The sequence below is a fragment of the Triplophysa dalaica genome, chromosome 13 (assembly GCF_015846415.1).
Source record: "Triplophysa dalaica isolate WHDGS20190420 chromosome 13, ASM1584641v1, whole genome shotgun sequence".
Classification (NCBI taxonomy): domain Eukaryota; kingdom Metazoa; phylum Chordata; class Actinopteri; order Cypriniformes; family Nemacheilidae; genus Triplophysa; species Triplophysa dalaica.
Genome location: NC_079554.1, coordinates 13208205 through 13227593, shown reverse-complemented (window position 1 = coordinate 13227593; position 19389 = coordinate 13208205). Strand labels below are relative to the sequence as shown.

General features: G+C 38.0%; 2 protein-coding genes across 2 annotated transcripts; both read left to right on the top strand.

Moving 5' to 3' along the window:
• The first annotated feature begins 434 nt into the window (after positions 1 to 434).
• asb2a.2 (ankyrin repeat and SOCS box containing 2a, tandem duplicate 2) lies at positions 435 to 9674 on the top strand. The gene is made up of 9 exons (XM_056763758.1): positions 435 to 691; positions 808 to 930; positions 4137 to 4306; positions 4396 to 4551; positions 5109 to 5354; positions 5436 to 5610; positions 5700 to 6270; positions 9239 to 9398; positions 9520 to 9674. The coding sequence occupies exons 1-9, from the start codon at positions 435 to 437 to the stop codon at positions 9672 to 9674; spliced, it is 2013 nt and encodes a 670-aa protein (XP_056619736.1).
• Positions 9675 to 11045: 1371 nt separating this feature from the next.
• Positions 11046 to 19178, top strand: asb2a.1 (ankyrin repeat and SOCS box containing 2a, tandem duplicate 1). Its single transcript, XM_056764695.1, has 11 exons — positions 11046 to 11156; positions 11988 to 12263; positions 13292 to 13411; positions 13506 to 13675; positions 13757 to 13912; positions 14460 to 14705; positions 14788 to 14959; positions 16427 to 16477; positions 16850 to 17411; positions 17495 to 17648; positions 17722 to 19178. Exons 2-11 carry the CDS (start codon positions 11995 to 11997, stop codon positions 17880 to 17882), a joined length of 2061 nt encoding a protein of 686 aa, XP_056620673.1. The 5' UTR covers positions 11046 to 11156; positions 11988 to 11994; the 3' UTR covers positions 17883 to 19178.
• The last annotated feature ends 211 nt before the right edge of the window (positions 19179 to 19389 follow it).

The following is a 19389-nucleotide window of genomic DNA, read 5'->3' as shown; positions in this document are numbered from 1 at the left end:
CGTGTGACAAAATTATACCTGATGATCTATGGAAAGGTAGGTAAGTCTTCTTCCAGAAATGGATTATAATAAAGATGCTAGCAGTGAAGTCTTACAAATTATATGAGGACTTCCAAAACATCTTATAATAGTATCATATGTTATCAAATCTATTTTGATTGAAAACATGGATTATGCAACAAATTGATTTATATTCTTTAATTTTAATTAATATGACTTTGTTATCATTTTGCTTGAACTCTGTCTGTTTGCTGTAATTTGTTTGAGTCAACTTTTACTTAAATTTATACTATATGTACACATATTTTAAATACACAAGGAAGATGAAACTTATTTATTATTTTAAACATTTACAAGCAAATTTTGTATTTTGTCTCATTATTAGAATCTTTATTTGTATGTGCATTTCCTGAACATTTAACCACTGCTGCACAATGGCAGTCGCCAAAATGCCGATGCCCGCTTCAAGGATGACAGATGAAAGCGAGGATGACTACAGTGCTTATGCAGACATGTCTGATGAACAGCTATTGCAGTTAGCTATCAAACAAAGTCTAGCTGAAACTAATTTAACCCCATGGCAGATTCGACAAATAAACAGCAACACAAAATCAACAGCCCCTTTCGCTACGCAACGATCACCATCCAACCCATCCAAACTCCCTGCAACTGCCTCTGCAAACCCTCCCAGGTGATTTTTCTCTGGTGTCACTGTCACCGCCACATCATTCGAATAACAAATAATTAAATCAATGTTAGGTCTCATTCGAACACTAGATGAAACTTTGTTAAATGCTTTCCTTTCAGTGAGAGTCATTGTCTAAACATCAACAGAGATATTTCACATCATATCTTCTGTAAAAATGAGGACAAGGTGATTGCCTGGACAAGGCACAATGGACACCTGCGTGTCACGGTGGAGACTGTGAAGTGAGTGGTAGAATAGACCAAAGACTGTTTACGGAAGTCTTGCCACTCAGCGGCCATATTTGAAGCACAGCTATGTCAGTCATGGCAAGACCATAGTCATATCTACACTCTTAAAAATAAAGGTCCTTCACGATGCCATAGAAGTACCTTTTTTGCATAAAGAACCTTTAAATCTGTAGAACCTTTCTCTTTCACTTTTTCACATTTATGATCAGATTATAAAAGCTAAGAAAGATTAAAGAACCTTTAAGTGAATCTTTCTTTGTTGAACAAAAAAATGGTTCTTCTATGGCAGTGTTTCCCAAAACCTTTAAAATAAATCATTCTGCGTACCCCCTTTCTTACAGTCACAATTGTGTTTTTTTTATGTGCATTTTAAATACATTTACCTTCTTAAAACAATTATCTTTTATCAAGCACAGCATAAGTTTATAACTATATGATCATATATATTTTAAATAAATTACTCACTGCTTAATGAGATGGATGTGCTTGAAATGATTTGCATAACATAACATGTGATGTATGGTTGCATCGGAGAAAGTCTGTGTCGATATTTGTTCTTTATGTGGTCAAGTGCTGAAAACCCACTCTCGCAAGGTAGAAGGGCAGTAATGTTTTCAAAACACGATTGGCTAAGGCAGGATACTCTGCACGCAAGGCTATCCAGAAGTCTGTCAGTAATTTTTGTGCAAAGTCAATTCTCAAAATGCCACTCGTAGAGATTTCAATTTAGACTTTCTCGGTCAGAAACAGGCAGTTGCACTGTTCTGTGGCAGAGAATGGATGGCAAATCCAGGCCTATTTTTTTATTGGATGTCATGAATTTGACCTTTTATGATTTTTCATGACTACTATTTTGCTGTATGTACACAAGAGGGAGCATGTCTTTATATTTAGTAACATTCCTGCTTGAATGTCAGGTGCAATTTTGTATAATCATAATTTTGATCACATTCTCCCTCCGTCACCTGGCGTACCAACGGGGGAGCTTTCCTTTAGCTCAAGGTTGTGGTTTAGATCCCATGGGATTGCACATTCCTATGTTTAAATGTATAGGATAATACAATGTAAGTCGCTTTGGATAAAAGCGTCTGCCAAGTGCATGGATGTAAATGTATGCATACCCCAGTTTGGGAAGCACTGTTCTATGGCATCTGTCACAGTTACCAGCTGCAGTGCCCTCTTGAATCCACTAGGGGACACTCCCCTCATCACCATATCACACAACATAGCCCATAACCATGGACCGGGCTCATTATCTTTCATTGCCTTCACCTGTGTCCTGTTAATGTTGTTTGTCTGCCTATGTATACCCGGTTGTCTCAGTCACTCATTGCGAAGTCTTGTATTGTGTTATACTGCAATTCCTATTGTTCGCTGATTTTTGTCTGCCTTGATGTCTTTTTAATAACTCTGTTTGTCTTTATCTTGTTGATTGATTGATTGATTGATTGATTGATTGATTGATTGATTTGTTTGTTTGTTTGTTTGTTTGTTTGCTTGCTTGCTTGCTTGTTTGGACTGGCCACCTGATTTTGTCTTTGGATAACCCCTTTTTAATAAACTGCATTTTGATCCTAATCCATGTGTCTTCGTGCAGTTCATGACATAAGACTTCGCCAGACCATGGATCAATACATTTTGCCCTTGCTCCGTGAAGGTAACACTTCACTCGAGGACCATGTGCAGAAATTCTTGGACATTGCCCATTTCTCTAAATACCCAGACTGTGTGTTAAAATGGGCGCCGAACCAGAGCCCAGTCTCAAGATGGGCACCAGCCCAGAACCTCAAGCCATCATGGCCACCACGTCAGTGGTCCAAGGTCCGGTGGTCCCGGAGGTGTTCGTTTCTCAGGTTCTGCCCTTGGAGTCTGCTCTGAAAGTGGTGGCTGCTACCCTGCTGTGTGCCTGGGCTGTGTGCTGTTTGTCTGCACCAGAGGCTGTATCTGAACACACTAGGTTCCCTGCCTCGTCCAAGACAGCCCCCTCTGAACTCTCTGCCTCATCCAAGATGGCTGCCTCTGAGCTCCATGCCTTGTCCAAGATGGCCACCACTGGCCATCCAGCCCTGCCCTTGCCTCCCTGGCCTCCAGAGCAGCCTGAGCCTCAACGACCCAGCCCCGCCACTGCTCAACGGCCCAGGCCTGCCTCTGCTCCTGGATGTTGTTATTTTGGGCGGTGTCTGGATTCCACCCTTAGAGGGGGGGGGCTATGTCACAGTACCAGCTGCAGTGCCCTCTCACATCCACTAGAGGGCACACCCCTCGTCACATGGACTGCCCTATCACACTACATTACCCCTAACCATTGACTGGACTCATCTGTTATTGCCTTCATCTGTGTCCTCTTAACTGTTGTTTTTTTGCCTGTTTTTTCCCGGTTATATCAGTCAATCATTGCCAAGTCGTGTATCGTGTCATATTGCAGCTCCTAACTCTTCTGTCTCTGGATTTCAGTATTTTGTCTTGCCTTGATGTGTTTTGGATAACTCTGTTTGCCTTTGTCTTCTGGATTTTTTTGCTATGTTTGGACTGACCACCTGTGTTTGGATTTATGCCAGTCTTTTGGATTTTGTTTTTGGATTACCCTATTTTAATAAACTGCATTTGGATCCTCATCTGTGTGTCTTAATGCGATTCATGACAGCATCGCTTTGAAGAACCTTTGAAGCACCTTTCTTTTTAAATGAAAGTGGATTTACATTTTGGTAAATAAATCCTTCAAAATGCTACACACTGTACGTTCAAGAGTGTACTTAAATGGCAAAAAACGTAATGTCTAAAGTCGCTGGCAAAAATCACAATTAAGTAACAGGTTTAATTGTTCCTGACCAACAATTAAACCAGATATCTGATATAGCTTAAATTGTGCTAAAAAAACACTTTTTTGAGGTCGCTTTGCATACACTCTGGTTGGTCAGCTCCTCGAGCCTCTGTGTAGAGCCCCGCCCCAGAAAATCACTACTCTCTATCGATTGATGATAGGCTCTTTTTATATGAAGGCAGGATTTTCTTCGCTAGAGTGGCCATGTTGAAAATTGCATTTCCTCCCCATGCATAATAAAAGCAGTGGTACATCTTTTTAAGATCTATTTTGTTTGGAAAAGACATCGTTCAATTTAGTAACAAAAACATCTAATGGCCAGAATATGTAAAATTTGGGTAAACTGACTGATAGTATATCACTGTTTTTTTTCTTTCAGTGATTTAGACCCTTTCCTCTCAGCAATTTGGAGAGGTGATGAAAAGGCTTTGAGAGACATCCTTAACTCAAACCTTAACATTCTTGATGAACCCAATAAGGACGGCTGGATTCCACTTCATGAATGTGCATTCTATGGCCATGTTGAATGTCTTAAGATTTTACTCGAAGGTGAAAAATCTATATAATGTAAATCCATTCAATGCTCGAGCATCAATCCCAAAACCAAATTGTTGATCTGTTTGACATTTATTCCACAGCCAGGCCAGATACAATCAATAAACGAACGAAAACAAATCAGACGCCGCTTTATCTGGCTGTAACTCGCAAACATCTTTCTTGTGTCGAATATCTACTGAAGAAAGGTGCTGGTCCGAACATTGCAAATGTTCATTGGGAGACGCCAATGAACAAAGGTAAACATTTTTAGTTTTAGGGGGCGTTTATTTACAAAATTATGACATCATACACATGCATATTACAGACATGTCTACAGACAAGTCTACAGACATGTCTGTGCACTTGACAATCAAAGTACTTGTGCTACTCAAGAGACTGAGTTCATCTATCCAGTCAAAAAAATAACCAATGTAACATTTATATTTATTGACTTAACAGGTACTTTTATTGAAAGTGAGAGAGAGCATTTAACATTTTGTCGAACAGCTTAGCAATAATTAAAGTTTATCATGATATCTTGTTTGTTTGTATTCACTCTGTACAAGGATGTGTTTATGCGTGTATTGTTTCTTTACAAAGTAACATCACCACCTACTGGCCTGGTATGCACAGTACAGTGCTATTAGCCTTTTTCTAAATCATTTAGACAATGTTGTAGTCTGTGTGCAGAATTTTCCTAAAGCAAATTTCCTTTTTTTAACATTGTATCATGTAAACCTATCCTAACAGTAAGTATATTTTCTGTCAATCTTAATACAGTACCTCTCAATAACTATATTCCTGCGTTTTATAGCGTGTGATAACGCACATGAAGCAATGGTGGGGATTCTTTTGAAATTTGGAGCTTCACCAAACAAGGCCTGTGTTCAAGGTGTAACTCCACTTCATGAAGCAGTGATGAACAAAAACGTACAGATTTGTAAGATGTTGCTACAAGCAGAGGCAAATCTAAGGGCCAAAACTATTTATGGCATAGATCCTGTTTTTGTGGCTGCTCAGAGTGGTGCTGTCGAGGTGCTTTGTTTCCTAATTTCTGAAGGTAAGTATCGCTATTACGGTAAGACGGTAACAAATTCATTTACCGTATTATATCACGGTAGTTAACCGTTCTGTGCTATAGGAGGAAATATCAATACCCAGGCAAATGATGGTGCTACGGCATTATTTGAGGCTTCGAAGAATGGTCATGTTGAAGTTGTAAAGATCCTTCTGTCAAATGGAGCAGATGTGAACAGAGCCAACAAGACTGGATTACTTCCTATTCATATTGCAGCAAAGAATGGTCATGAAAGGATGTACCTATAATAGTTTATTCCTTTTTTCCACTTTCAGCTACACTAAAATTTCCAGACATTGATTAGTTTCTTCCAAAATTCTTCCGCAGCATTGTTGCCCTGCTTAACCCCAAAACCAGCCGGACCAAAGTAAGATTTTCTGGCATTAGTCCCCTCCATTTCGCGGCAGAACGGAACAGAGATGAAGTTCTAGTAACTTTAATCGAGGCTGGATACGACGTCAACACAACAATGTCAGATGACTGGTCAAAGATGCATGAAGATCGCCGTAGCACTGCTTTGTACTCGGCTGTGGCGAACAGAAACTTAGAGGCTGCCTGCATGTTATTGGAGGCAGGAGCTGACCCAAACTTGGATATTTTCAACCCCTTGCTAGTGGCAGCGAGGAAAGGATGGATGGAAATGGTGATGTTACTGGTTGAGCATGGCGCTAATCTCAATAATTTACTCCCAACTCATCCCACCACTTTCCCGACAGTGTTGGTTTTCTGTGTGAGGAACTTGCCAATGATGAAGTACATCCTGGACAATGGGTGTGATGCGCTGTCATGTTTTAGCTGCCAATATGGAAGTAGCCCTCATCCCCCCATTATACCAAGAGGAAATGGAAGAGAAAGATTGTATTATTTAAACGAACAACCATCAGATTACTGTTTACAGGTAGAGGGATTTTTAAAAGATAAACTGTGATTTTATATTTTGCTTTATTCCACTGATTTATAAATCAGTTTTTTTAATAATGAACAAATCCTATGTTTTCAAATGATCTCTCTCTCTATCTCTCTCTCTCTCTCTCTATCTCTTTCTCTCTCTGGAGGAAATAGACCAGGAGATATTTATCCGTGCAAGATTTTTACTTTTAATAGTATGGATGCTCCCACATCTTTTGTCTTTAACGTAGAGAAGAAGATTGTGGATAGAAAAGCTCTAGGTTGTCTGAAACGTCCAGGGGGAGGAGATTACTGATGCCCATGGAATTATTTCTCAAACATTGTCTTTTTATGAGGATCTTTACCAAGCTGAACCCTGTGATGAAGCCATGGCTGATCTTCTCCTTCAGGAGTTACCTCATCTTTTGGAAGGGGGGAAATCTAGGCTTGATGAACTATTGACTTTTGATTAACTATCTGCAATTGTTCAAGAGCTGTCTTTTGGCAAGGCTCCTGGCTTGGATGGACTTAATGCAGATTTTTATAAACATTTTTGGCATGTTATTGGAATGGATTTGTTTTCTGTTTATATGGAGTGTATTAAAAGAGGTACACTGCCAGTTAGTTTACGAAGAGCTGTGATCACCCTTTTACCTAAACAGGGTGACCTTGAAGACATAGAAGCTGGCGCCCAGTCTCTTTGCTCGAAAGTGACTATAAAATATTTACCAAGTCTTTAACCAACAGAATTAAACTCTACATTTCTTCAGTGATTCATGCGGATCAATCTTATTGCATTCCAGAACGGACTATTTTCGATAATGTTTTTCCCTTTTCATTAAGTGCCTTGAAGCTTTTGGTTTTGGTCCATCTTATAATGGATATGTTAAACTGCTGTTTGTTGATATATGCAGTATGCTAAAAATGTATGGTTCTCTTACAAAACCGTTCAGAGTAAGCAGAGGTATACCGCAGGTTTGTGGTCTTTCAAGGATCCTGTATGCCATTGGTACTGAACCACTGTTGATCGCACTGAGAAACAAGTATGGGGACATATCAACAGTGTGTCCACCCATCTCAGACATGATAACTGTTAGGCTCAGTGCTTATGCTGATGAGGTCACTGTTTTTATCAGATTTGCTCAAGATGTTGCAAACTTTAAAGAATCTCTGGAGGCTTACAAGAAAGCCTACTCCTCTCGAATCAACAAGAGCGCTTCCCTTTTCATTGGTAAATTGGAGAATGGAGGCCCTCCAGCACTTCCTCAGAGCTGTTCCTGAAGTCGTGAAGGGTTCAAAGTGCTTGGAGTTTTCCTTGGGTCTGATCAGTATATTCAGAAGAACTGGGATGGGGACCTTTACAGCTTCTATGATGTGACCTCGCTAAGATGTGCTTGACCCACCAAAACATTTGTTGCAATGGCTGTTGAAGATTTTTGTTGACATTTTTGGGTTGGTTACCACTGGCTTGCCCCTGCAGTTCTTTATTTACCAGTAAATGAAGGGGGTCAAGGGTTAATTGATTTAGCAGCCAAGGTTAAAGCCATGAGGTTGAAGACAGCTCAAAATGTACTTTACCCTGTGGATTTAAGGCCATGGGTGGTGTTTGGTTTGGCTTTGCTCAGAACTTTTGGTGGGTTTTGTCTTGATAGACAACTGTTTTTAATGTCTTCTCATGAGGGGATTCTTTCGTCTGATGTTAATTTTTATGCTTCTGTGTTAAACTCTTGGACAGTTTTAAAACTGACTAGACTAAATCATTTTGGCCTTGATAAACCACTATTTAATAACTCTTTTTTCGTGTTACAACATTTTCTTATCTAATACAACCATTAATACCTTTATGAAAAAGGAGTGACCACAGTTCTGGACTTGGTTTACACTTCATCCAAAACATGGATGTCAATGGTGGATATTTGCAACCAGGCTGTTTATAGACCAGTCGATGGTAGAACTGGTTATAGGCGAGTTGAAAGCAGCATTTCCCTCCACATTCCTCATGTCTATTAACTGTTTTCTGTCTGGAGGCCCTTCTAGAGAATGTTTTCCTAAGTTTACCAGTAGCTCCGTGGGTTTTGTACTAGAAGATCTGCAAGGAAAACTGCTGTCATTTAATGGGCTACTAGAGCTTGATTTCCAGGTGGCTGGAAAGAGAGACCTCTCTCAAACATGTGTTAAAGTACATTATTTTGAGCTCATTAGGGATAGTTGACACAAACGGGTGAACATTTTTAACAGTTTCTGCTGAGTTTCCTCCTTCTTTGAGGCTTTTTAAAAGGATCCCCTACCTAAACGATCTGGAGACTTGCAACAGAAGTAATTACATTGTGTGTTACCCACTAATTCTCATGTGTCCAAATTCAATCTGAATGTTTTACCAACTTGCATTTTCTGTTCCTTAAAAGATACTGATTTTCATGGTTTTCCTGAGTGTTTAAGATTGGATCGATTATTTTCATTGCTTGGAAGGTTGCTTGGGGATTTGGATTTTGTACCGGCAGTGCACCGTAGCAAACTTTACAATAGGTCAAGCCAAATTTGCAAGTTGGAAGTCTTGCAGACTGGCTGCTGGAGGGCAAACATGAATGTTTTTCAGTAATTTACTGCTTTGGTGGAATCTAGAATAAGAGTGGAGCATAGATTCTATCAAATGACAGATAACGTGCTTGAATTTGAGTTTAAATGTTGTGCAAATGGAGCATTACTGTCCATTTATGAGGATGGTGAAATAATATTTAACCGGTTATACTTGGTGGCTATTCTGAGTGGGTTCTCCTTTTTTTCCTCTACTTTTTTCTTCTATTACTTCACTTTGCTTTCTTTTTTTTTCTTTAATTTGATATCTCCTAAACATATTGAAATGTGATATGTGCTTGGTTTTATGTAGTGTTTATTTCTGGATGTTTAAATAAAGTATGTTAAAAGTCAAAAAGTTGATCTCTCTCTCTAACATTCTTTCTATTTAAATGTTTTAACAGTTTTGTGAGCTACTTTCTGCTCCCTCAGTCAGCTCCGACATGGTACCCATCATCGACATGTTACTTGACTATGTTGGTCATGTCAAACTTTGCTCTAGAATAACTGAACACCTTGACAGTAATGGATGGAAGGACTGGATGCTTATCAAAGAGAAGCTTGGTAAGAATACTCTTTGTTGTCTGTTTATTTACTAAACGGTTTGATTATTGAAGTAATATAACCCTAACTGAACATACTGAACTGAAAATCTATAAACAAAGTGGAATGACCTCTATTTCAGTTCTTCCTTGCACCTTGATGCATCTGAGCAGACTGAAGATCCGGAAACTACTGGAAGTTCAAAGACTACCACGAATCAGTGCTCTTCCTCTACCAAACAGACTAATTAAGTTTTTAAGATATGAACGAGAGTCATTTGAGGATATCCTAAAATAAACCCTTACTTTCTTAGTTATTTGTATTAATATCATGAAGCTGTAAAGTTATTGTGAATTAGTCAACAAGAATCTACTGCACTGAGCTTCAGCAGCATTACTGTAAATTCCTAATGACTGAGATAAAAAAAATATTGTTATGACTATTATTCTTAAAAACATAAATGAGTTTGGTTGTAAAGATCAAGTGCTTATAAGCTTATACAGTTAAGTGTGGTGAGCTCTATAATTAGCTGGCCATCATTTAGACGCTTACACAAGACATATAAACAACACCTAAAAATATAATCTCTGCCACCGTGTTGCTGTAATGTTTTTGCTATGAACTTATGTCCTTTAAAACAGACATGGATTTCAATCTGTAAACAAATAACAAATGTAAACAAAACACAGGGAATTGATTTTGAAACAGCCAATGCAAGCAAAATATGTTTAAAAGTCAGGCTGGATTGAGAATTTTAATGCCTGAACAAGACGCTTCACACTAAAAACGCTGGGTTGTGTTCAGTCCATGGTTGGGTCAAATAAGTACAAACCATCTTTCTGGTTTATAAATCTGCCTAAACTGGGCTGTTTCAGTCCAAAATGATAGTTTGTTTAAATAAATTGTCAAATATAAATATTTCTTTTGTTATCATAAACCAACAGTTGTCTTTGGTCATTTGTGTCCTAACCATGAATTTTAGTGTGTTCTGATAGGTGTATCACCCCAAAAGAATACACAAATGCAAAGTGCTCTATTTCACGCAAACCTCTTTTTGTTTCTATTGTATTAACCATTTTATTATCCTGCAATGCCAACCAAAACAAGTTTTGTATCCGGCTATTCAGAAAGAATAAAAGTTTGTAAGCGTCATTGTGCATTCAATTGACCTCAACAGCTATGACTATAAATAAGGAACAGGTATTCACACAATGACTTGTTTGTCTCGTAGCCTTGACACATCTGTAACTTGACACAGCAAATGCAGGCTAACAATTTAACCCAGTTACAAACTAAGGCTTTCCTAAACACAACTTTATGTTCAAAAACACATAAAAAGGGAAGTTATTTCCATTATTAGCCCTTATTTCAAGAACACTTAAATGCTGATAAAAGCATTCCTAAATTGGTTTCCTAAATAGTTATGTATAAACCTACTTTGATATTTGACATCTTTGTTATTTGTTATTTTCTAGCAGTATATATTTGCAACATGTTTTGATGGTCATAGCAATAGTGCTGTTACACACATCTTTTTCATAATCCAGGTCTGCTTCTTCAAGAGCAGCCATCAGTAAGAGGTTAAAAATCTTTGCACCGTGCACATCACGTGACCTCTCCAGAAACACACTCTGACAGTCGGGTGTGGGGTGACAGTTAAGGGACGTTCTCAGTGCAAGCAGGTGTACAGTGTACTGCACAAGACATTTAGGACCTATAACTTTTAGCTTGGATACCGTATCGATATTTAAAAAAAAAAAAAAAACCATTGAGAAGTGGGTAAGTAACAACTTTAAGGATTTGTTGGTATGAAAGTTGTCTGTATTACTGTACAGCAAACTAGATCAATTGGGACTGTATGGTGGATGTTTATGTGTAATAATGTAATATACCGATAGGTAATTTGTACTGAAATGCTGAGATAGACATAAATGCACACTTTACTGTAGGTGTCTTTGTCGTCTAACATATAAAAAGTCTTACGGTTTTGTTGTCCTGTATTAAAACATACACTTTTTGGTCTTCTTTTCCAACAAAAATGTGTAAATATATTTATTAAACCTTTAAAATTCTGCTTCCAAATTTCAGATTTTTCACAAGATATATTTAGCCTTAATAATTCACACTTTCTATCAAACACCGCCAAACACCAACAAATGCCAACAATCACCAACATTCTGAAAGGTTCATTCATTCAACACAAACAAACATCATCACCTGAAGTATGTTTCACAATGATTTAACAAACACCAACACACACCAACATTATAAATGATAAATTACAATGATTTAACAGGGGTTTCACACTGACCCAACAAAAATACATTTGTTGGGATGGACTGGCTATCTATCCAGGGTGGACCCTACTTGTGGCCCGAGATGCTGGGTCAGAACGGATGATATATCATTATATACTGGTGTATATTTTCATATAAAACAATAAGATGTGAAATGTGATGAAATGTGAAATCTGCGCTTCTTTAGATTTCTTTAACAATTGAATACTATTCAATTGTTTTACGAGAAACAAATCGGTTATGAAAAGCTAAAAGAGATTGTTCAGTTTTTCAGGTTGAGTTTATTTACGAGAAATGTTTTTATCATCTCAAGATCCATCATGGCAGTATCCAGTGTGTCCATGTCAGGTTCCACTGGCACCAGCATGGAATTTGCTGACTACAGTCTCTATAGCAACCTGTCTGATGATGAACTCTTACAGCTAGCAATTGAACGCAGCCTCGCCGATGCTCATAACAGCGGGTCGGGGACTGAAAGCACAAATACCACCTCTGCTTTAACCAGACCAGCATCATCAGGCACAGTTCCTCCATCACATCATGCTCAGCAGCAGCCTCAACCATATGCGTGCCCTGCCAATCCCCCTAGGTAGGAGGTTTGATCTTCTTCACACAAGTAAAAATGGGTTGCTGGCATAACTATCAGTCATATAAAAATAGTCAAGGTTAAGAACAGTAACTATATACACTGACAAACATATTTGTCAGACAATTTTATCCAAAGTGCATTCAGGGTAATGGGAAATGAACCCTTGAACTTTGCGCTGCCAATGCAATGCTGCTGTTATTGAGCTACAGGAACTTATTTACTCATTCATTTTACCTGCATTGATTTTTTAACACAAAATACATTTTTGATATGCAAAAAATTAAAAAATAAATACTACTTGATAAATAAAACAATAAATAAGTAATATTTATTGTTCTAGAGTAATAAGGATTTAAGGTCATTTTTGTAGCGGTACTGCTAAAGGTAAACAAGAGTGACATACAGTAGGATCAAAACATGCTAGTAAATATGTGGCCACGTGAAATTTCTAGTGACGCTTTGTAAATGCAACTACAGGGAAAGTCAAAATATCAGTTACAGATGCCTTGCAGTCGGATGACTGGCACAGCTGCTTTACACCTGTTCTGCTTCATTCAATAGCAACAGCAGACATTACACATGCCACAATGTTTAAAAATAGACACTATACATTACTGTGACTAAGTGAACTTGTTTGGATTTACCCTGACATTAAAAAGCTTAAAGTCTTCCTTCCAGTGGTGCAGATGTACGCCTCGTTGAAAGATGTATAATTTTGGTTTAGTTTAAAAAGTTAAATTCAATTCCACTTTATCCTATTTATTCTATATACAATCTAATTTGCTTTTCAATTAGAAGACATTTCAACATACTATTTTAAATGTTTCAAATGTTTGTTCATTACAACTATAAGTTACGCAATTTAAACTTTTTCTTTACAGAACATAACTGGTTCAAATTTTTTGATAAAATACAGTGAGTTTGGTGATAGGGGTTGGAGCAAGGAGGTCATCGATTGTGCACATCTGTAGAAAACGCAGCATTCAAATAAGTCTAATCTAAACATGCTTCATTTTTTCCTCTTAAAGAGAACTAACAAACTCTGATGCTGTGTCTTCGGTCAGCCACTTCATCACCGTTAGTGGCAAGCGGATGGTGGCCTACCGAAGATATGACGGCTCTCTTCATATCACATCTGAACCTGAAGAGTTAGTACTTTTTCAATTTTCAATGTTTTTTATGGTTATCATTCTTTAACCTGCAACATGTGATTTATTGAAATAAAAATCATTTCTTCTTCAGAGAGACGGATCCTCTTGTTAAGGCCATTTGGGAAGGTGATGTAGAGACAGTGTGGCTAATGGTTAAAAAGCCTGGGTGCAACCTTCTTAAAGCTAACAGATTTGGATGGATTCCTCTGCATGAGGCAGCATATTATGGACAATATCAATGTATTAAAGTTCTGTTGAAAGGTAAAGTATTCCCATTTATTTAAGAATTACTGTATGGATCTTCATTTATCACGGCTTTGTTGCTGATCAATGTTCGCGCAGCTCAACCTGGGATGGTTAACCAGCGCACTTTAAAGGATCAGACTGCCTTGTTGTTAGCTGTGAGCCGGGATCATCTAACATGTGCCGAGTCTCTTCTCGAGAAAGGGGCTGACCCTGATATCACCAATAAAGAAAGGGAGACTCCACTATACAAAGGTAATATGTGACCCTGGATCACAAAACCAGTGTTATGTAGCACGGGAACATTTTAAGTCCAAGCCAAAAATACATCATCTGGGTCAAAATTATCGATTTTTCTTTTATGCCCAAAATCATCAGGATATTAAATAAAGATCATGTTATTTTGTAAATTTCCTGCCCTAAATATATCGAAACTTTATTTTTGTGAGTGGATGACCAGTAACAACTCTTATTTACAACTTCAAAGGCAATTTTCTCAATATCTTGATTCTTTTGCACCCTTAGATTCCAGAGATTTAAACAGTTATATCTCCGGCAGATATGACCATATCCTACCAACATATACACCAATGGAAAGCTTAATTGTTCAGCTTTCAAATGCTGTAAAAATATTGATTTCGAAAAATTGACCCACAAGACTGGTTTTGTTGTACAGGGCACATATATTCACTCACCTTTTCATCTTTCCACAGTTATATATTCACTCACAAAAATTAACTTTCTGTTACCATTTATGTCTATTGTCCTTGAGTTATATTTCATAAATTCTATACATCTGCAGCTTGTGAAAGGGAGAACCCGGAGATGGTCGTCATGCTACTAAAATACAGTGCAGCAGTGAATAAGAACTGTATTCAAGGCTGGACCGCTCTCCACGAGGCTGTGTGCAGGAACAATGTGGAAATCTGTGAGATACTTGTAAAAGCTGGAGCCAAGGTCAGCATACCCAACATGTACGGAATCACTCCTATCTTTGTGGCAGCCCAAAGTGGAAAGGTGGACGCACTTCGGTTCCTTTTAAAAAATGGTATTTTTTATTTTTCAAACATATCATTGAAACTTGATATTTTTCAAGATTTTTTCCAAATTAATGTTTTATCATTTATAAGGTGCTGATCTTAACAGCCAGGCGGCTGATGGAGCCACAGCACTCTACGAGGCCTGCAAGAATGGCCACGAGGACATTGTTGAGTTCCTTCTATCCCAAAATGCAGACACCAACAAGCCTGGCAAAACAGGACTGCTGCCAATTCATATCGCTGCCCAGCGTGGCAATGATGGGTATGTGGAATTTTCATGATAATTTATGTGTATATACTAGGGCTGGGTAAAAAATATAGATTCTAATCGATTCTTAATTTATTGAATCCATTAATTGATTGTTAATGTGCCTCCATGCCTCATAGGATGTGAATATTATTGGCAATTCACTTCTCGCCCTGAAGATGTCACCATTTTTCACTTTGCTTAAAGCGGAGGTAACATGCTATTTTATACATTCTGAGTTCTTTACACTGTCAAACGTGCTGGCTTCTCAAGCTTAACATGGTCAACTCGGTAAAAAAACATATTTTTGTGCTCGATTCACTCCGCCAGGGTTCATACAGGTTTCGGAAAGTTTTTTTCGAACATGGAATCCCGTTTCGTAAAACAAGGGTTCTTAGTCCCTTATTGGTAAGGGACTAAGGACCCTTGTAACTGGTTATAGAATGATTCTCCCGGAAAAGCACGTCCACGAGTCATCCAGCGAGTGAAAGAACACGCCCACACACGAGCGTGAGAAAAAGAGCATGCCCACACATCAACCAGTCAGCGTGAGAAAGAGCACGCCCATAAATGCCACTTCACTTGGCTGACAGAAGTTTAGCTGTGTTTGTTTGTCCACTGCATTTCGGTGATGAATGTTACATAAACGGTGGATATGCCGCTGCATTTGGAGATCGTTTGAAACTGACTGATGGCACGGCCTCAGCGCTAAAAGATGCTGGACATGAACAGCACACGGTAAGTAATACATAATGCATAATGTAAACAACACAAATTTATAGTGAATCAACAGTTATGCAAGGATAATGCGAAGATGTGTTGTGTGCTCGTGCTGTAGTTCTGCCCCCACTACACGCCTCCAGAAGCTCGACTTATTCCAGAAATATTCCCACAGCTGTATCTGTCTTTTACAAATTTGATCAAACTAAATACTCTTCGAAGATACGAAGTATGCAATACTACTGTATAGGTATAGAATGATATGAGATTGGAAGAAACAGCGTGTGTTATCTGGTGGAAGGTCCAGACAAAGGTGTGGGCCTGCTTTGAAATGTTTGGAATTTAGAAAATTATTTTATTGTTAAAAAATATTTCAAGTTGGAAATGAATTACATTGATGCTCATTTACATTGTTTTTATTTTTTACAGTAATGTGCATTTTGCAGTAGCTAATACAAGCTGAAAGTTAGAGGCTTTCAGCAACCAGCATTTATGTTTAAATATTAATACCGTGTCCGCAAATCGAACATTTATAATGAATTATTGAAAAATTATCAATATCGAATCAGATCGTTATCGGACCGAAACTATTTAAATAAGAATCAATTTGCCAAATTAGTCACAATACCCAGCCTTAGTAAATACAGGTTATATGCTTTGGGAGAAATGTTCCCAGGGTTATCTGAAGTACTTGTTTATAGAGGCCATTGGTTGTTGGGAGTTTAGGATTAGCACATCTCATGATCTTGCATTAATTTTCAGAACAGACCTCATGACTTACGGGTGCACCCCCAAAATTGTCAGGTCAACTAAGTAAGTTTCAATGGCTGCTGTGGCACCTTAACTCAATCTTGACTTGGTCCTAAATAGGAGCAAAAAGTCGCTTTTTTTGTCAAAATCCATTTCAGATCTGTTCTTTTTGTTTTGACATACATGTCATGCCATGTCATTTGAACTCTATGTTTCAAGTTGTGCATAGGGTATTTTACTTGCCTAACAATAAATCTACTAATGCCATAATACCTGAGAGCATGAAAAAAAGCATTTCATTATATGCCAGCTTTCTAGCTTATGCTATGTATTAATCATCTTACAAAATATAATTCAATCTAATCATGTCAGATTCAAAAAAAATTGGCAACAATCATGTTATGAAGTAAACACTCAAAATCGTCTCATTTTCAGAATAGTGTCTATGCTGATCCCAGCCACAAGCAAAGCAAGGGTGAGACGCTCAGGTATCAGCCCCCTCCATTTAGCAGCGGAGCGCAACAGAGACGATGTTCTCGAGCTGCTGATCGAGGCTGGCTTCGATGTCAACGCCACGTTGTCAAAGGATCGTTCGAAAATGTACGAGGATCAACGCAGCACAGCTCTGTATTTTGCTGTCATAAACAACAACATCGAGGCCACCACCATGCTCCTAGAGGCTGGTGCCAATCCAAACCTGGACACGTTTAGCCCTCTCTTGGTAGCCCTGAGGCAGGGTTGCATACACACAGTTACTATGCTGATTGAACACGGTGCTAACGTGAACGCCAACATCCCCACCCACCCCACTACCTTTCCAGCCACTGTTATGTTCTGCATGAAATACCTGACCTTACTGAAGTATCTGATGGACTTCGGCTGTGACGCCCTGTCATGTTTCAATTGCGTCTATGGCAACAATCCTCATCCGCCGATAAAGATGACAAGTCATCGACTGGATGACAGAGATGAAGAAACGGAAAAGATATGTGTTCAGGTGAGTGGCGTGAAGCATATTGGTAACACAAATGTGTATTTTTGTATATTGAATCTTCCTTTTTTTTACATTTTCATTGGTAGTTCTGTGACGTGATCTCCACGGAAAACTACTGCCGCTGGGCAGGGCCGATCATAGACGTCCTTCTTGACTATGTTGGCCATGTGAAACTATGCTCGAGACTCACAGAACATCTGGATAGTTACCCTGACTGGAGCGGCATCAAAGAAAAAGCTAGTAGGTGCACCCAAACATTTGTTTATTTGCAAATTTATTCGGCTGTGTTTTAATTCACTGGCTCGGATTTCAGGACCTCCACGCCCACTGCTGCAGCTCTGCAGACTGAAAATCCGCCAAGTGCTTGGGATGAACAGACTAAACAAAATCCACAAGCTTCCAGTTGCTCCAAGGCTAATCAAATTCCTAAATCATCAAGAACGAGAACAAAATTATAAAGACACTGAACAATAAAATACTTTCAGTTGCTCTGAGATCAAATTATATTTGAAAAGTTTGCAAAAACAGATAACTCTTTTTTTATAAGTATTGTGCATTCCAAGTCATTTCAATTAAATTGCAGTTGGGTTGTTTTGATTAAGTAGTAATAACTAAAAATACAGCTAATAACACAATTAAAACATGATAACATAATAAAAACATGATGAGATTATGAAAATGTATGAAAAAAAGAGTTATCTGTTTTTACACAAATATAAGAAACTGTATTCAACAATGGCTGCAAAATGCCACAAACGCTTATGTGTAATTTTCAAGCAGAAGCAGAATTTAGGGGACATGTTTATTATATTGCTGCTGTCCTTCTGAAACCTTGTTTTTCCATATTTTGTAATATTTATTATTTGCAGTAAGTTATTATTATTATTACTCAATTTTTATATTTGTCACTGGGTTTTGCCGATATCTAATCAATATTAAGTATTCAAAAGTGCTTGTCTACTTTGGGAACTATGTATTTAGTCATTTAGAAAGTACAGTGTTCTTTTCATTACCTTAAAAACAGCGAATCTGGACATCTAAAGTTTCAAAAGGACATCGAAGCTATGCATTTAGTGGGTACATTGTAATTTCTTTTTTCTGTGTGTATATATGCTTATTTAAGAAAAGTTTTGTAATGGGAGGTGACATTAAATGCCATTGAAGTTTTACTTATAGAGCTTGTTAATCGACGTCACGCCGCGTCGAATATTGCGTCATCTTGGGAGGATGGCTGCTAGTGCATTCAATGCAGTGTTTTGTTTTTCTTGTTTGATTAGGAAATATGGTAGGTCGGTCTTGCTGTGTTAAAAACTGCAATAGCATTATGCAGAGGCGTTCAGGAAAAGCCCATGGTAATTTTACTTTAGATTTCTCCACGTATCAAACAAAACAAGTAACGGTACATATCAAAATAATAGCCATGGAGTAGTATCCTCCCAAGATGGTGATGCCACAGCAACATGCAACATAGGGCGTGACCTCAGCTTCACATTCTCTATTGCAACATAGTAAAAATAGTATTTTTGGTAGCAGGTATGAATAAATAGGTATTTGTACAGCTTAGTTTAAAATAAATGTTTTTATTTTGCTGTTATGTTTATTTGCAAAGCAGGGCTTGGATGATAAAAACAGCCAGATATCATAATTAGAAGTAACAACACTAAGTAAATACATCACATTCTTTAACTGTGAAATGTCATTTATGTATATTGGCACTTGATTTCTTCCAACTGAGTGAGTGTTCGGCAATAACACTTGGATTTGACAATAAAGTTGCACCTATAACAATCAGAGTTTCATTTATACTTCCATGGGTCAACATGGGGGTTTGGGCCTCTACATTTTAAGCCAAGAACAGTTTACTGATTTATTTGTGTTAGGAATAGTCAAAGTAATATCTTTAGGTAGAATACCAAGCCAGATTAAAATATATTGTTTACACAAAAATGAAAGATTTGTCATCATTTAAAAATGTGAGAAA

Bases quoted from the DNA above. Each gene is read 5' to 3' on its own strand.
- asb2a.1 (XM_056764695.1), top strand. From the start codon at position 11,995: ATGGCAGTATCCAGTGTGTCCATGTCAGGTTCCACTGGCACCAGCATG. The intron at 14,706-14,787 runs GTATTTTTTATT...ATCATTTATAAG, and splicing joins TCGGTTCCTTTTAAAAAATG to GTGCTGATCTTAACAGCCAG. The intron at 16,478-16,849 runs GTAAGTTTCAAT...TCTCATTTTCAG, and splicing joins AAAATTGTCAGGTCAACTAA to AATAGTGTCTATGCTGATCC.
- asb2a.2 (XM_056763758.1), top strand. From the start codon at position 435: ATGGCAGTCGCCAAAATGCCGATGCCCGCTTCAAGGATGACAGATGAA. The intron at 931-4,136 runs GTGAGTGGTAGA...TTTTTCTTTCAG, and splicing joins GTCACGGTGGAGACTGTGAA to TGATTTAGACCCTTTCCTCT. The intron at 6,271-9,238 runs GTAGAGGGATTT...ATGTTTTAACAG, and splicing joins CATCAGATTACTGTTTACAG to TTTTGTGAGCTACTTTCTGC.